This window comes from Bison bison, unplaced genomic scaffold, assembly GCF_000754665.1.
Source record: "Bison bison bison isolate TAMUID 2011002044 unplaced genomic scaffold, Bison_UMD1.0 scf7180017864461, whole genome shotgun sequence".
NCBI lineage: Eukaryota > Metazoa > Chordata > Mammalia > Artiodactyla > Bovidae > Bison > Bison bison.
The window spans coordinates 260,874-277,574 of record NW_011495023.1 but is presented as its reverse complement, the minus strand read 5'-3'; the positions used below and the strand labels follow the sequence as shown (position 1 = coordinate 277,574).

The 16,701-nt window shown below is 39.7% G+C and overlaps 1 protein-coding gene across 11 annotated transcripts in view; it reads right to left on the bottom strand.

Annotated features, from left to right (window-relative positions):
* Positions 1-16,701, bottom strand: part of ABI1 (abl-interactor 1) — an 88,028-nt gene that overhangs the window by 17,903 nt on the left and 53,424 nt on the right. For 7 of the 11 annotated variants that reach the window (XM_010859843.1, XM_010859844.1, XM_010859833.1 and 4 more), the window contains exons 3-6: positions 7,454-7,630; positions 5,381-5,395; positions 4,547-4,647; positions 3,259-3,399 (exon numbers count right to left, since the gene is read on the bottom strand). In XM_010859843.1, the coding sequence (XP_010858145.1) occupies positions 3,259-3,399; positions 4,547-4,647; positions 5,381-5,395; positions 7,454-7,630 (434 nt within the window). The remainder of the gene's footprint in view (positions 1-3,258; positions 3,400-4,546; positions 4,648-5,380; positions 5,396-7,453; positions 7,631-16,701) is intronic. The other 4 variants (XM_010859835.1, XM_010859836.1, XM_010859840.1 and 1 more) reach the window with 1 other exon arrangement.

Below are 16,701 nucleotides of genomic sequence, written 5' to 3'. Positions count from 1 at the left end.
ACATAGAAAGAAACGTTTTAACTGTCCGATACAAATTTTAACTCTAATACCTGAAGTGGTTTTTGTGTTTGACTTTGTGTTAGTTGCTCAGTTGTGTCCGACTCTTTGTGCCCCCACGGACTATAGCCCGCCAGGCTTCTCTCTCCAAGGAATTCTCCAGGCAAGAATACTGGAGTGGATTGCCATTTCCTTCTCCAGAGGAACTTCCCAACCCAGGGGTTGAACCCTGGTCTCCTGCATCGCAGGCAGGTTCTTTACTGTTTGAGCTACAGGGAAGTCCATGTGTTTCACTATGTTTCTCCATCTACTGGAAAACCAATATAATCACATAGTACTCAGAACTGTTAAGAGATCACTGAGAAATGAATGACCAATACAATCTCATATACAATGAATCAGCAAGGATTTATTTAAAACCTAGTATAAACAGCAGTAAACAAAGCAGACATGAACTACACTGTCATGGACCTCTTGGCTGAGAATGGGAAAACAGAAGTTAAAAAATAGTGGGATGGAAGCCACAAAAGATGCTATGGAAGTGAATAAAAACGGTAACCAATTAGTCTGAAATTAGTATGCAATTTATTAATCTAATTAATCTCTAATTAATCTCTAATTAATCTCAAAGAACAGTAATAAGACAGGGAAACTTTTGGAAAAATAAGCAAATGAGAAAGAAAATAATGAAATTTCACCAAGGAACATTGTAGAATAGTGGATACTATTAAATTTTAACTTCTATGGACTTACTGTCCCTTTAGGTATACAACCTCACACTGACCAGTTTCAGTAATGTAGAGTGGACATGTTGTTGTTCAGTCGCTAAACCATGTCCGACTCTTTGTGACCCCATGGACTGAAGCATGCCAGGCTTCCCTGTCCTTCACTATCTCCCTGAATTTGCTCAAAGGCATGTCCATTGAGTCGGTGATGCTATCTAGCCATCTCATCCTCTGCCACCACCTTCTTCTTTTGTCCTCAATCTTTCCCAGCAGAGTCTTTTCCAATGAGTCAGTTCTTTGCATCAGGTGGCCAAAGTATTAGAGCTTCAGCTTCAGTCTTTCCAATGAATATTCAGGGTTGATTCCTTTTAGGAGTACACATGTACACATATGCAAATATACATATGTACCCATGTAGCCTGAAGCTCCATATTATATTTTTAGAACTCAACATCATTGGTTCAATAGGCCCAGAAACCCAGCAGAGTAATAATCTACACTGTCTAATTTATTTTCTTCAATATGATCCATCTATAATTACACTGTCACATACTAACAGAAGGGGAAAAAATATTTATATAACAAAAAAAGGTCTGATGTGAAGGCCTCCCTCCTCCCAAGCTAGTCAATACTCTGCTTTGTGCCACCACCATATAACAGACAGATGCACTTATGTGCTTGTATGATTAACTAATCTGTATGCCTTTTTCTAACATGGACGTTTGCAAGTTACAGCCTACAAGCCAAATTTGGCCCATAGTCTGATTTTTATAATCCATGAGCTAAGTATACTTTTTAATATTTTAATTAGTTGGAAAAAATCAAAATAATAATATTTTATGACACATTAAAATTATGTGAAATTCAAATTTCAGTGCCATATATTAAGTTTTGTTGGAATACAGCCATGCTCATTCATTTACATGCTGCTGGTGGCTGCTCTCATGACAGAGCTGAGTAACTGCAGCAGAGACCATATGGACCACAAATCCTAAAGTAATGACAACCTGGCCCTTGATAAAATAGTTTGTTGATCCCTATTCTAATAGAACAAGTTCCTGAAAAAAAAAACCGTTATCTCACTGGTATATATCCCTAGTATAATGAAGTAACTTAGTTGTTGAATATGATTAAACTATTACTATATCACTACAGAGAAAAATCATACTTTGATGTAATAATTCAATAATAAACATATAAAGAAACAATTTAAAAAACAATTTTGGTCCTCACTGAATTCATACTGTAACTGATACTATAACTGCAGACATCAATATGACAATTTATTTACTAACAGGAATAGTAACAACAAATAACAACTACATAGCATTTAAGAGCTTGGTATACCCTATGGAACTGAATCCTTCAAAATAATTTTACCAAGTTATATCTCTAATAAAACCAACCAAAAATCAAGGGAAAGAGCAGTTCCTTGCCCAAGTTATTAAAAGAGAGGTAAAAAATTAAATGAAAAAATTAAACTATACAATAAAGTACTCCCCCAAAAAAGTAGTGACTTTAGGGGGAGGGAAGTAGAAGCAATCACTGGGAAAGGCCTGAAGCGGACTTCTGGGTTGCTGCTACTATTCCATTTTTTCATCTGCGTGATGTTACTTGACTATATTCAGTTTCTATTAATACATCAAGTTTTATATTAATAAATTATCTCCTTTTCTGAAATGCACGTTATGTTCCATATCAAGTTTTTAAAAATCCACTGGGTAGATTCCCTGGTGGCTCAGTGGTAAATAATCCACCTGCCAATGCAGGAGACAAAGGTTCAATCCCTGATCTGCGAAGATCCCACACGCGGCAGGGCAACTAAAAGCCCAGGGCGCCACAGCTACTGAGCCTGTGCTCGAGAGTCTGAGAAGCACAACTGCTATGCCCACGTGCCGCCACCACTAAAGCCCATGCTCTACAAGAGAAGCCACACAATGAAAAGCTTGTGCGCGGCAACTAGAGAGCGGCCCCTGCTCACCTCTACTAGAGAAAAACCCGCACAGCAACGAAGAACCAGCACATCCAAAAAGTAATACATTTTTTAAAACAAAGGGGAAAAAAATCCACTGGGTAGTTGATTTCTAGAACTTTTTAAAAAAACAATTTATATAATAATATACTCTGCAGTCTATCAACTCTCCTAAGAAATTCTTCCTCAGAGCTTCAAGTTTAAATCTCATTGGATAGTTTCTGATATTTAACCATTTACCCAAAAAATTTCACAGTGGTTATCTTGATCTTTTTTTCCTAAATGACCATAAAAAAAAAATTCTTTAGTCTTCATCCAAATGTACATATGTACCTTTGTCAAAAAGAAGAAATACTAGCAATCTGCTAGCAGTATAGATACTAAAAAATCTAAAAAAATAGAAGTCATGATGTAACTTTACAGAAATGTATACAGTATTATCATCCTCAACCTTACCATCTATGTTAGCATCAGAGGAGCCCTTTACCTATAATTCTACAGGAGTCTGTCATCAATCAATAACATACATTCTCAGCTGTTCAAAGGCTCAATCTAAAAATTTACCTGTGTGTCCTCGGTCTCTGATTTAAAGAAGCCGTCCTGCCTGGACTATGCTGACTTCCCAGCCTTGCAGGACTTGTCATGTAGTCATTAGGAACTGTTGGAGGTTTAACAGGCTCAAGGGTTTTGTAAGGAGTATTTCGTCTAAAGAAGCATAATAGAGAAAGGAGTAATGGATAAGAAAGATAAAATGGTATTTCCCCCCCAAATTTGTGACTATCCCTTTATTACCAAGTATAACACAATTTTTTTTAAATACTAAAGTTTGTTTTTAGAAAATGCTTTAATAGGAACATATGAATTTTGTTACTTTAACAAAAGCTAAAATCTGTTACCTTTTCTTTCTAAAAATAATAGTTATAATTTTTTAAATGCTCAGTAATATGAAACTTTGAAATACATATGATTCCCAACTCAGTAACCCACAAGGCACTGTCCTTATATATTGTGGAAGCTAAATATCTCCTCTGTAGTTTATTCCTACCTCAATACGGGAATATTAATATATGGGCAAGTACATTCTGGCCCCAGTAGTGATGCCATTAATTTCTCAATACACAATTTAACTTTTCTATTTAACAACTTCATGGTTTTTTTCAGGGGCAAGGGGTTCACAAAATGAAAATTGAAACTAAGAGCCTACAAAAAATGTTGCTTACTGATTCCTGTTACTATAAAGTAACGATTCTACCACCCCTCCCCCCAAAACAAGGAGTCTATAGTCTACAACAACGTGAATAATCTTTCAGGACTGTCTTACCAAGTATTCAGTATTTGCATTGCATTGAAAACTGGGAAGGAAGAAGGCACAAACTTATCTTTTCTCCTTCTGCACTGGCCTTCTCATAAAGCTACTATAGAATGAAGGGCCCCAAAATGACCAGCAGAAGCACAGTTAGAAGGATTCCCAGTAAAGATTCCCAAGTGTCAGGGAAAGCAGAAATGGGGGAAATGGAAGAACTGCAAGCTACCAAACCAAGTATGCAAAACAGGCCACTTATTCAAAGTTCTGTAATATAAATATTGCAAATACATGTAAAGACAATATATACGGAAACCTCTGGTTATTTCATTTTAATAAATATTTCATTTTAAGGTCAGATTTATATATATGTATATAAAATTTTTATAATGAATTGGAAAATAATAGACAATGCTCATTTATACACATACAAAAAACTTTTCTGGTACAGAGTTCCTCAGAGAAATTACAGAACAGGCAGATTCATTTTGGATTCACTTTGATTTCCTTCACTGGATCTGAAGAACACAGATGTAACTGAGTGCTTACCCCAGCGTCCCCCGGCCTGACATGGGAGGACTCGGTGGTTTCTGAGTAGGAGGGTTTGTTCTCGACAGCGTGCCAGTTCTTGCAGGCTGGTTATTTCCATGCTAAAATGTGGAAAGAAACGCTTTTATTTTTATATCAAATTGTTCTCTTGGTGTTTTGACACCGTGTATTATTATTTTTTAAATATCAGAATGTGAAATAAGGATTCCCAGACAGCTTTAATAACAGACTTTGGTACTATATTTTAAAAAGTCAAAATACCACTTGCACTTGGCTTTTCATATTATTTTGCGCCCTTCATGCCAATTAATTGCAAAATACAGGTGAGATTACTCAATTTTATATATTATTTTATTGTTATACATGCTCACTGAGATCTAACTTTTCTGCAATTCAAATATTCGGTTTCCTGAAATTTTCGAAACGTGTGCATGAATACAAACTACAGATCTCAGTGTCAACTTGCTGAAATATTCATCTGAAAAATCATCTCTATCCCAACAACTCAGTAACAAAGTCACATGTAATGTCTGGGAAACCTCCTAATTGTAAGTCAATAAAAGCAAGGCAACTATCAAAAAATGAGCAAAGCAATAAATGTTAGCAAAATTAATGTTCCTATATAAATGCAGATGTCAATATATCTTTGATATATTAACACATCCAAGCTAAATGTTGCTGATTTGAACTGGGTTTGAGTATATTTAACCCATATAAATCCTATGGGGAAAAAAGCAGACAGACATAGGAGAAGTTTTCAAGTTTTAGTGGCTCTGCAGCCTCTATCAATACAGAAGGAATACCGTGGATCAAGTGATAAGTAGTATCTCTTACCTTGGCTTTTAGCCACTTTACGTTGGCAAAAAAGGGGGGAAAAAGTAGAAATTAATTCTAGATATCTTATCTGATAGGACAGTTACTTGATTCATGTTAATAAGCTTTTACCCAGTCATATTTTAAGTATTTTATAAAGAAAAGACATCCACAAGCAGTAGGGAAATATTCATAGGTATCATATATTTATTCAAAGTAATATATTCATAAGAAAATTACCACTTAATTATGCCAATCTCATGCAAATTATGTAATTTCTTAGGTCAGTATTTTATCCTATCAAACTAATTCAACTGAATCATGGATGATAAAAAACAAACTCTGATTTAAATACAAACACATAGCTCATTAAACGTATGGCTATTTTAATGCCTCAGTGCACAGACCTTAAGCCTACTGGACAATGAATGCTCATGCTTCATTATTGGAATGGTACAGAATTTTAAAGAGTGATCAACTGTAAATGTTAAAATCCAAAATTACAGGTTGCTTCCAAATTCAGAAAAGGACCTAGCAGCTCAGGGTTTAAAAACAAAATTACAATGCACCACAACATCTTAGCCAAATTCTAATTAAGGAACAAACAAACAAATAGGGTCTGGAAACCCTCTCATGTGTAGCTTAAGAATCCAAATCCTAAGAGGCCAGCACTAGTAAATAGAGTTTGTTTTAGTTCTAAATTTCCTTCTGAACAAGTCTGATCAAAATTCAGAACTGAAAAAAAGCTGCTTTGATCCTAAAGGCTACATCTTTAAAACCTGGCCAGCTTATATATATGAACTAATGTGTCCAAAGCAGCCTACTTGCAACATGCCACTTAAGGAAAATTATCTTCAGATTGAAGACTTTTTCTACACTGGGGAAAAAGGGGTTCCCTCAAGTTCTTTCCATCTCATTTGCCATTCTAAATTTGTATCTTATCATTTTTCAAGTGACCATAAAAGCAACATTAAGGAAAGCATCCAAAAATGGAATATACCTTGCTTGACCCATATTCTTATTGCTAGAAACTGTGCCAGAACTTTGGTATTCTTTAACATTTGTTTAGAATAACACGGCTCATTATTATCTAGATTAAACAATGTCTGGAATCCTACCTTGCCACTACATTTCACAATTGGATTTAGAAATTAAATTTGAATAACCTCATTATCTTTGAAGAAAAGACATATTAATGTGATAGCATTAAAATACACTAAATACTATTCTAAAGTAACTTAGAAATATTCTAAATATGACCATACATCTTCCCTCATATGCTGTTTCAAGTGAAAGAGAAAACAAAAAAATAGCACTCAAGTATAAACTAGTCCCAAATGAAAGGGTGAAAGGATAATTTATTTGGGAATAAAAATTCTACTTGAATTCTGCTACTGTGTAATGGTGTAACCTTTACCTGTTATGGAGCACAGCGTCCTCTGTTAAGTGTGTGTAAATTTACACAAAGATGTTAGGAGTGTTGGAAGGAAATGATCTCTATACCTTACAACTCAAAATGTAATTGGTTAGCAACTTAAAAACTTCCACTTCAGTGTCTCCCAAGCACGTTTTAGAACTAAAACATCTTAAGGAAATAAAACTAGGCTTTTTATTTCCTTAAGATCTCACTTCATTTCCTTAACATTTACATTTATGGATGAGTCAGTTTACCAGCTCCCTGGACTCTAAGGTTGAAAACAATAGAACTCTCTTATTCCACCCTTTCTGCAGGCCCTAAGTAGATCATAAGCTTCGCATACCACAGGAATGAAAGTCTGTAAGATGCCAGTTCCTCTTTGAAATGATTCCACAGTTCATTCCTCTAATAAAACTGAAACCTTTAAAAACACCATTCCTATGTATTATAAAGCTTCAGTGTTTCCATTAATAAAACAGAACAACCCTTAGATCACATGATCTTTTCAAAGCTTGAAAACAAAGACATATGTGGAAAATCCTTCACAAGTTATGAACCAGGCTCTATAGCTATTATTATTAACAAATAATTTTAAATGTTTCTACTATGTATTCAAGTTTACTCTGAAACTGTATAGCCTGCAAATTTTTAAGAGAATACAATATGAAGACACTTACCTTGACACCGTGGCCCACATCATCCAGAACTGTATAGTCAATAGGTTTCCGAATATACCTTACAGGTCGCTCCATGTTCGCAGGTGCTATTATTTTGTGAGTTCTTGATGTATTCTTATTTGTTGTCAAAATACCAATCTCTCTTCGAGCCACTTTCTCTTTATGAATGTCCACAGTCTATATTTTAAATTTGAACAAAGCAAGAAAATATTGTTTGGCAGAGTAAATAATATATATAATGTCCACATATTAAGAATGTATCACATGTCTATTTTTCAGTGAATACTACTACATGCTCCCCTTCAAAATTAAGCAAATTAATATCTTGGACGCTGAAACATGGGATCTCTAAAGCTGATTAAAAGCACCAACTAAACTATTGGTTTTGATTCCAAAGTGATTCTGAGGGAAGCGATTTTCTCTCCCAAAGACCTGGTGTGTGTGGAAAGGGAGGGCTCCTACTCTGTGTCGCTTACACTTTATTTTGCGTAGATACAGACCAGATAAAGAAATCAGAAATTACAATCAGATGAAGTAACTACTATAGTGACACACGCACAATTTATTTGCAATTACTCTAAAGGTGTTCAGAGCAAGATATCCAACTAGGTTGAGAAGGCTTTAATAGAGTAAGTACATTTTAAAAAATAAACAAATATTAGAGGCAAATTATGGAAATTATTTAAGGCAAGAAGAACAGCATATTACAGACAAAGGTTTAAGAAGGAAAAAAAAGAAGACCAGAGAAAACCAGGGGTTACAATTTGGCAGCAAGGAGCCCACACATCTGCAGCCTACCTAGTACTGGCCTTTTTTTTTTTTAAGACAGAAATTTTTATTTATTAAAATGTGTCCTTCAGTAATATGTTAGCATATATACAATATACACACATACATCTGTACACTCTTTGACACACCTCACGGACTGCCACCATAAGTTTAACCAATAAATTAAAACTAAAAAAGGGTCGGGGGCGGCGAAGGAGATGTGGGGATGCATGGAACTAAGGGCAAAATTTCCATGTTTCATCTGGTAAGAAACTGCAAATTTCTCAGAAGTTCCCTGGGGAAAACCTGTGACCAGAGAATCTCTGAAATAAAAGTACAGAAATCCCTGCCCCCCAAAAAGATTCCAAAAGATGCAGTTACAAGTGTGCTTCTCAAAACAGGAGCATTCATTCCACTTCATACTCTGGCTTCTGCATCTTCTGGCCTCAAGATAGTCTTGCCCTCAGCTGGGGCAGAGAGGTTCATATGGGCACTTGGGCTGGGTGCACCGGGGGCTCTGGGTGTTGAGGGGCAGGCTGCGGCCTGGGAGCGAGGGGAGCCACACTCATCCGAGGTGATGTCTGGCACGTCATTAGTACTGGCCTTTATAGCTTTAAAGAAGGTAGGTTTTTGTTTTTCTTATTTAACTGTAAGTATTTTTTTAAAAAGCTGGATAGTAGTCAGCACATGAGAAATAGTTACACGACCACTCAACAGTTTAAGCTTTGGCCTAACAGTAATGAGTGAGTAGCCATTCCCTTCTCTAAAGGACCTTCCTGACCCAGGGATCGAACTCAGGTCTCCTGCACTGCAGGCAGATTCTTTACCATCTGAGCCATCAGTGAAGTCCCAATAGTAATGAAAAACCAATAAAAAATTCAAATTGAGCAATATCATCAGGTCTATATTCTAAAAGATCCCTCTTGCACAGGAGGACAGAGAGAAGACTACTGGGATGAGACCAGTTAGAAAGCAGTAAGAAAACAGAAGCATGTGAAATGAACTGAAAGGGAGTGGAGGTGGGGGCACTGTCAGGAAATAAAGGTTAATGTTATGTGTATTTCTGCACACCTTGTGAGAGGAGATGCTGATTCCCTAGCCTTAGAAGATATAGTGTCTCCTCAAAGAACAAAAGGCAGGCTTACTGTCCAGTATAACAAAGATAACGTCAGAAGGCTTACTGCTGCTGCTGCTGCTGCTGCTAAGTCGCTTCAGTCGTGTCCGACTCTGTGAGACCCCACAGACAGCAGCCCAACCAGGCTTCCCCGTCCCTGGGATTCTCCAGGCAAGAACACTGGAGTGGGTTGCCATTTCCTTCTCCAGTGCATGAAAGTGAAAGTGAAAGTGAAGTCACTCAGTCGTGTCCGACTCTTAGCGACCCCATGGACTATAGCCTACCAGGCTCCTCCATCTATGGGATTCTCCAGGCAAGAGTACTGGAGTGGGGTGCCATTGCCTTCTCCGCAGAAGGCTTACTGCCCATTATAAAAGAGCTGGTCCCCTAAGCTGGGAGCTCCTTTCCTGGAACACACCTGACTGTGTACAGCCAGGCACCATCTGGCTGTCTCGGACATATCCTATAGAAAGTGGGGCTGGTGTCTGACACAGTGTTGACTATGACAATAATGACCTTTGTCTCTAACCTGGAGTCTCACGTCTTCTCCTCACATCTATGGAATTGTGGCTGGCTTAACTTGTGAGCATCCGCTAAGGGTAAAATCTCAAAACCCTTGCAATGTTTGAAGCTTTGGTAATGAAGATGGAGTGCTAACAAAGACAAAGTTTTTTAGAGTTGGAATGAAAGGATAGCTAATGAAAACTGAGAGAAGTCCCTGGGAATCGTGAGTGAACATGATCAACTCGTGTGGTCCTCCAGGCAGTCTCTGGTCCTCTACTTCAGGGCTTAGTAATGAGGCTGAACTGGGGCGGCAGCTTCAGGACGAGTACCAGGAAGTAGTTTCAAAAACAGCAGCCTGAATGATGCCCTGGCTACTGTCAGCTACTCACTAAGCTCACCTGGTGGACCCTGAAAACAACTAGTAATATTTATCTGCAGAGGGAGGCAAGGGTATATAAGGTTCTCTCAGTGTATCTATACTGAGCATGAAAGAAGGAAAACTGTAACCACTCTAAACAGAACCAGGAGAACCTAGAACTCTGGCTAGTTTGCTTGGGAGACTGAGGGGTCGGAGGGGACACATAACGTTTGTTAAAGCAGAAAGGCAACAGCTGGCTATCTTCCTGCTCAGTCCCTCCTGCAGTTTGTCTTCTCAACCTTCTATTCATTCGAGATGAGGCAAAGACCTCGGCATTTTTGACAGTGGGCCCTGTCTGCTGAGACAGCTTTGGCCCTTTGGGGAAACTTTCCCCGAAACAATCTCCCAAGGGCACTGATTCGTCCTGCAGGCTCTTCCATCCTCAACTGGGTTTTAAATGATGATGAAGGTAATTCACCAGAGAAGGAGAAACTCACCCAAAGATTAAATTCTGTCAGCCCTGCCAGCTTCAGAAAACTCCCAGTCCTACGATGATATCAAGCAAGAATTATAGAGCTGGTCTTTTGACAATAGAGCAGCCAAGAGCCCACATAAGGTGAACTCCTAAAAACAATGATGCCACCGTGCACATCAAGCCCAAGTCAACCAAAGAGTACAAACTCAGGCCCCCCGCCAAAAAGTAATAAGGCTATAGCTGCTGAATAAAGGTGTTCCCAACAGAATGGATGGTGTCCATCAGTAATGATGACCTTGCTACAGAAAACAGAATGCAGGCCTTTAGGTGGGCCGGAAATGCTCCCAGCCACAGCACTGCTCAAAACAAATAAACTGACCTTGTTTACTGAAAGCCACTCTCTCCCAACCTCCCCATACACCCTTAAGAGAAAGATGATTAAGGGTGGGGCCAAGTTCTCCAGGTTCCCAAGAGAAACTGAAGACCAAGCATACCTGGGTGTGTGAGAGCACTCTGGGGAAGGCAGGACATTTTATAGCTGGCTGATATAAACATATTGGAGCCCACATCCCCATCCTGTGGAAGGAGAGGGTACCTGCTTTCAGCTACAGCTTTGGGTGTGGTTCACAGTGGAGAACAGAAGCTAATGCACTCTTCTGGGTGGGGTTCTTGGGACCAACTCAATGGATTACTGTGATGCTTCCACCAATGAATGTATAATTGGTATTGATATTCTTCATGCTTGCACAGTGAATGCTCTGAAGAGCCAGAGGAGATTTTGCCAACTGGGAAAGAGTGGCATGTAGAAAAGCACTAGTGGTCCCAGTGCCCACCATCCTTAGGACGCTTCTGAGTACAAGTTTCTGTGCATGGATGATTGTACTGACTGGAGCCTCTGGCAAGAGGAACAGCCTCCACTGGAGGTGCCCCTTGGGTTTGGTGTATTCAAGAATCCAGCCAGTCCAGCTCCTATGACATCCCAGCTTTACATGAAAGAGTGGCAGCTACATCTTTAGGGAAAATGTTTCTTCCATACTGCTACCTAAACCAACACTGTTGATTCACAGAAAGTGAAAGTGAAGTCTTTCAGTCGTGTCCGACTCTTTGCGACCCCATGGACTGTAGCCTACCAGGCTTCTCCGTCCATGAGATTCTCCAGGCAAGAATAATGGAGTGGATTACCATTTCCTTCTCCAGGGGATCTTCCCGACCCAGGGATCGAACACGGGTCTCCCGCATTGGAGGCAGATGCTTTAACTTCTGAGCCACCAGGGAAGCCCATTGATTCACAGAGGATCCTCTAAATGCCTGGGCCTGGTGCATTAATAATTCAACTAAGCTGACACCCCGTGGTGTTCTATGGGCCGCTGTGCTGTTTGACCTCAGAGACAGCTACACAGAATTGAGAAGTGGGTATGGCTGCTATGCTCCGTGGGCGGAGCTCAAGGATGTTCTCACAGATTTGGCCGAAATTCCCTGTGATAAACCCTGTGAGCTTTTTACTCATCTGAGGCTGGTACCCATTGGGAATAGCTGTTTGGGTCTGCTACTTGGAAAATGACAGACTGACATCTTAAACATGGGCCATATAAATTGTGGAGACAAATCACAGTTGCTGATGAGACCATGTGGGTCATTAACACATGGCCACGGTAAGGGCCCATGGTTTGACGAGGCCAGCTGCAGTCCAGCTGCTGATGAAGCCTGCACTGCCCAGGCCGCCATCACTGCCGGCAGATCCATCACCATTCCAGATGCGTCAACATGTGGACCATCATGAACAGACGCAGAGTAAAGGACTCTGTTCCTCATGCAGAGGTAACTACTGCATCCCACACTGTGAGTCCAGGAGAAAGACCCATCTGTCTCCTGGAGAGAGATGCCACATCTCCCACTATTGGCAGACTAACTACTAACTACAGACCTTTAACCCCATCTTCAGACCATCAGTGGTGCCTCACATCAAAGGCACTCTTTCATGTTATGGTATTACAATCCCGATCCAATCTGCTGACTCCAGGTGCCAATTCCTCCAGGTGTCTTTCCAACCACCACCCCCAATTCCTGTAGCTTTTCATTCAGTCACCGCAAGGGGCAGATGAATGCCACCTCACTGGTGGCATAGACAAGTAAGACAGATTTGACTGACTACCTTCAGGTAATCCTCCCAAAATAAAACAAGTACTAGATTCAGATATTTGTACTGAACTGGGATCCCTGATGCCTACCATCTGTGCAGGAGAGGACACTGGAGAAACAGCTGGCCTCTGCTCCCCAACACCTGTGCTGGGCGGGGACGGGGAGGACACTCTTTACAGAAGTACTTAAGCGGAAGTCAGGCATTAACTTACCTCCCTCCAGAAATGTGGTGACTTGTACTTTAGGGGTGATTCTAAGAGATCAGAAATGTGGTGACTTGTACTTTAGGGGTGATTCTAAGAGATCCTCAAGCATTTAAGCAAGCACCACCAGTAGATCCTATACCCGCAGACAGCTATGACCTCTCCAAATTATAGCTATTCTTGACTAAGTAGGAAGAACTCTCCAGAGGCATAACTGATTTTTTAATTATGTGTAGTCTGTTCCAAACTATTTAACCCTAAAATGGGAGTTATCTAATTAGAAAGGGTGGTTTGAACTGTCCCTGACTTAAGCTGAGGTGAACAATGACATCATATCAGCCCTGGAGCCATTCGGGTCAGGGTCAACTATTCAGGTCAGGCCAGTCTTGTTATGGATGAGACAGAACCGCCCCAGACTTCCTTCCTGCAGACCAGGCCAAGGCTGTGCACTACAGCATTCTCCTGCAGTACTTGCATCAGGTAGAAAGTCAGTGCAGAAACTTGGAAGAGAAAGCCACTTGGCTCTCTAGAGTAGACCCTGAAGGGTTGTAGTATTTGTTCAGCTGGCTGGTCGAGGACCCTGGGGAGCCAAACTGAGGTCAATATTGCAGTTTGGCCTCATTCTAGTACCATGTTGATAGTACGTAAACTGAATTACATGTTTTATGAGACAAGTTCAATGGCTCTGGTCCCAGGTTCTGTTAGACAGGTTACTCAGGGTGGTCAATCATAGGAAATTTTGCCAGAAGCCAAGAAGGTAGAGAAATGAGGAATGAATATTGTTGGAAGGCAATTACCCTTGGACCCATCGCATTTCTGTACGTCTTGTAGGTAGAGGCACTCTCTGTCCCAGACTGTTTTAAGTACGTCTACATAGTAAACAGCCAGGAAGGACAAAAACGTCACCCTCAGGAACAACAGGCAGGTTTGCTCACTGTCTCACGCAAAAAGATGTCATCTCCCACCAGGGTTAAGGTCAGGCAGGCTTTCTGCCCATTATGGAAGTCTGGGGGGCTCCTCTCCTGTAAGAGACTATACTACACATCCGGAAGCATCACCCACCCTCCTCACAGTCTATGGAGCTCCAGGTTGGGAAAAGCAGCACGGATGCCAACTCTGGCTCCTGCCCCTGTCATGAGTCATCAAGTCTTATGTCTCTGACTGAGAAATCCTGTGTCTTCTACCAACATCCATGAAACTATGGAGGGAGCTAACTTGTTAAACTGGAATTAGCTAAATTTGTGTGTGTGTGTGTTCATGTGTGTGTGCACATGTCCGCATGTACCCCTACATGTCTTACATACTTTTCTTTTCTAGCAGGTCCAGCACAAGATTAACCAGTACAAATTTTGCTTGGTACGGAATTAAAGTTTTGCTACTTATTACTCCACAGAAGGGAAAATACTGAGATTTCATCAGAATATTAAAAAAGATAGATCACCTTGGTTTGCTCCTGATCCCATCAACGCTCATTCTCTGTCTCCTTTACAAGGTCACCTGACAGGTAAGGTCCCTCCATGTTTAGTCATAGGTTCTTCCCCTTTACAACCTACCCCTGACAAATTCATCCACATTCAGGTCTAAATTACTACTACACTTCCATAAGCTCTTCTCCATTCTAGACCTCTCTTCTACACTACAGAATCATACAAACACCGGTGATGTTCCTCTTGGATATTTCAATGGTACCTCAAAATGAATGTGCCCAAAATATACAGAATTGCCTTAACCAGCCTTCCTCCTTCAGTTCTCTATCAAGTTAAACAGTTCAGACATCTACAACTCACTTCATATCTAGTATCATTAAATCTTGTCACATTTTCCTTTAAGTAACAGAAATGTGTTTCCTTGTTTCCAACACTTCAATTTAGTCAATCTACTATCATCTCTCACCCTGGCTACTGCATCTGTCTTCTAACAGGTCCATTTGCAGCCAATCTAGCCTCTTTCCAACTGTTCTCCATAGTATAACCACTGTGATCTTCACCAAAAAGACTAAACTTGCGAAGACAAAATGAAAAAATCTGAAGCTATCTGCTTAATCCTTCTTAAAAGAACATCCCATTTTAGTTTCCAGTCTTCATGGGGAAAAAAAAAATTCAAAATGGCTCAAATATCACAGTGTCCACAACTCCCTTTAAAATCATCTCTTTTTTTAATCCTTATTTCCCTCAATCACTGTAGAACTATTCAGGACATTATTTCCAATTACCTGAAAACTTTTTTCTGAGTTTACTCCCTTACCAGTCTCCTAACTGGGAATAAGGAGAGTCCACATCATTACCCCACCAGTGGCATACAGCCCTCCAAATGGCAGGGTGAGTGAATGCGGCAGCAGCAGGAGGGGAACAAGCCGGAAACGTCTGTATGACAGCACGATTATGTTCACCAAGCCAAAGTCAGCTTTTCCAGGGAGACTGGTTCCTTCTCACACTCAAATTTCCTTACTTTCACACTTTATCTTTAGCTGTCAAAAGAATCAGTCTGATATAAAGAAAATTAATTTTTAATTCTAATAAACATAAAATTCAAGAGTCTCCCAAGTTGAGAGGGACTAGCAGGTTGCAGCACCCTTACAGCAATCTCTGGTCCCATGAAGCTCAGGTGAAACCACTACAATAAACCAGATGTACTATAAAGCCAAAGTAAGTAAGACAGCAGGGTTCTTAAACAGAGTTAAATAAATGGACCAATTCAACAGAAGACAGAGCTCAGAAACAAACTCATGATCATAAGGAACCCTGTTACCTTACAGTGACTGCACAGGGCCAAAGAATGCATTACTTAAACAGGGCAACTTGTTTGCCAGATAGAAAGAAACACAGAAAATGGACCCCTATCTCACACTCACTAGAAGGAAAAACCAATTCCAGATTAATTAAATATAAATGCAAATAAGTGGCAAATTTATACTTGAACTATTACATTAATGAGAATGAACTACTATGAATAAAATATACGAATTACAGATAAATAGTAGAAACATAATGCTGAATTTTAAAAAGCAAGTTATATACAGGGTTTTGGTTTTGACTACATATAGCCTTAATCTATTTTTATAAAACTCAAACCCAAACAAAACTATTTAAGGATACACATATATATGATAAACTTTAAAAGGGCAAGAAAATAACAACACTCCTTGGGAGTAGACTGAAGCACACAGGTAGAACTGACCATTTTCCAGTAAACTTTGGTGGTAGAACCACATGTTTATTTTGTTATAAATTTTATGTTACATCACATTATTCTTTTGAATGTTATTAAGTATAACTTTTTGAAGTATTTAATTGCACAAAAAGCACAAACAGAGCAGGGAGAAAAAAAATGACTAATATTCCTGGAGCACCATCATAAGACTCCATAAAAGAAACCTCACTTTAGCCAGGTGTATTTGGCAGGCCAAACAGAAGCAAGCACTGGGGGTGGGGCGGTGGGGGAGTGGAGGTGGAGGTGAGAGGGATAACAAGCAAAGGAACAGAACAGAAAAAAGGCCAAAAGGCATGAAAACACAACATCTGCCTAGAGATAAGAGACAATTTAAAAGAGCATGAATAAAAATAGGTTGAACAGTACTCATATTAAGGAGGTACTAAAGAAAGGCTAAAAAACTGGAAAACCAAATTTGATGGTTTCTTTTTAAAGGGTCGAGTGAGCCCTTAATAAAATGGGAAGGGGAACTAAATA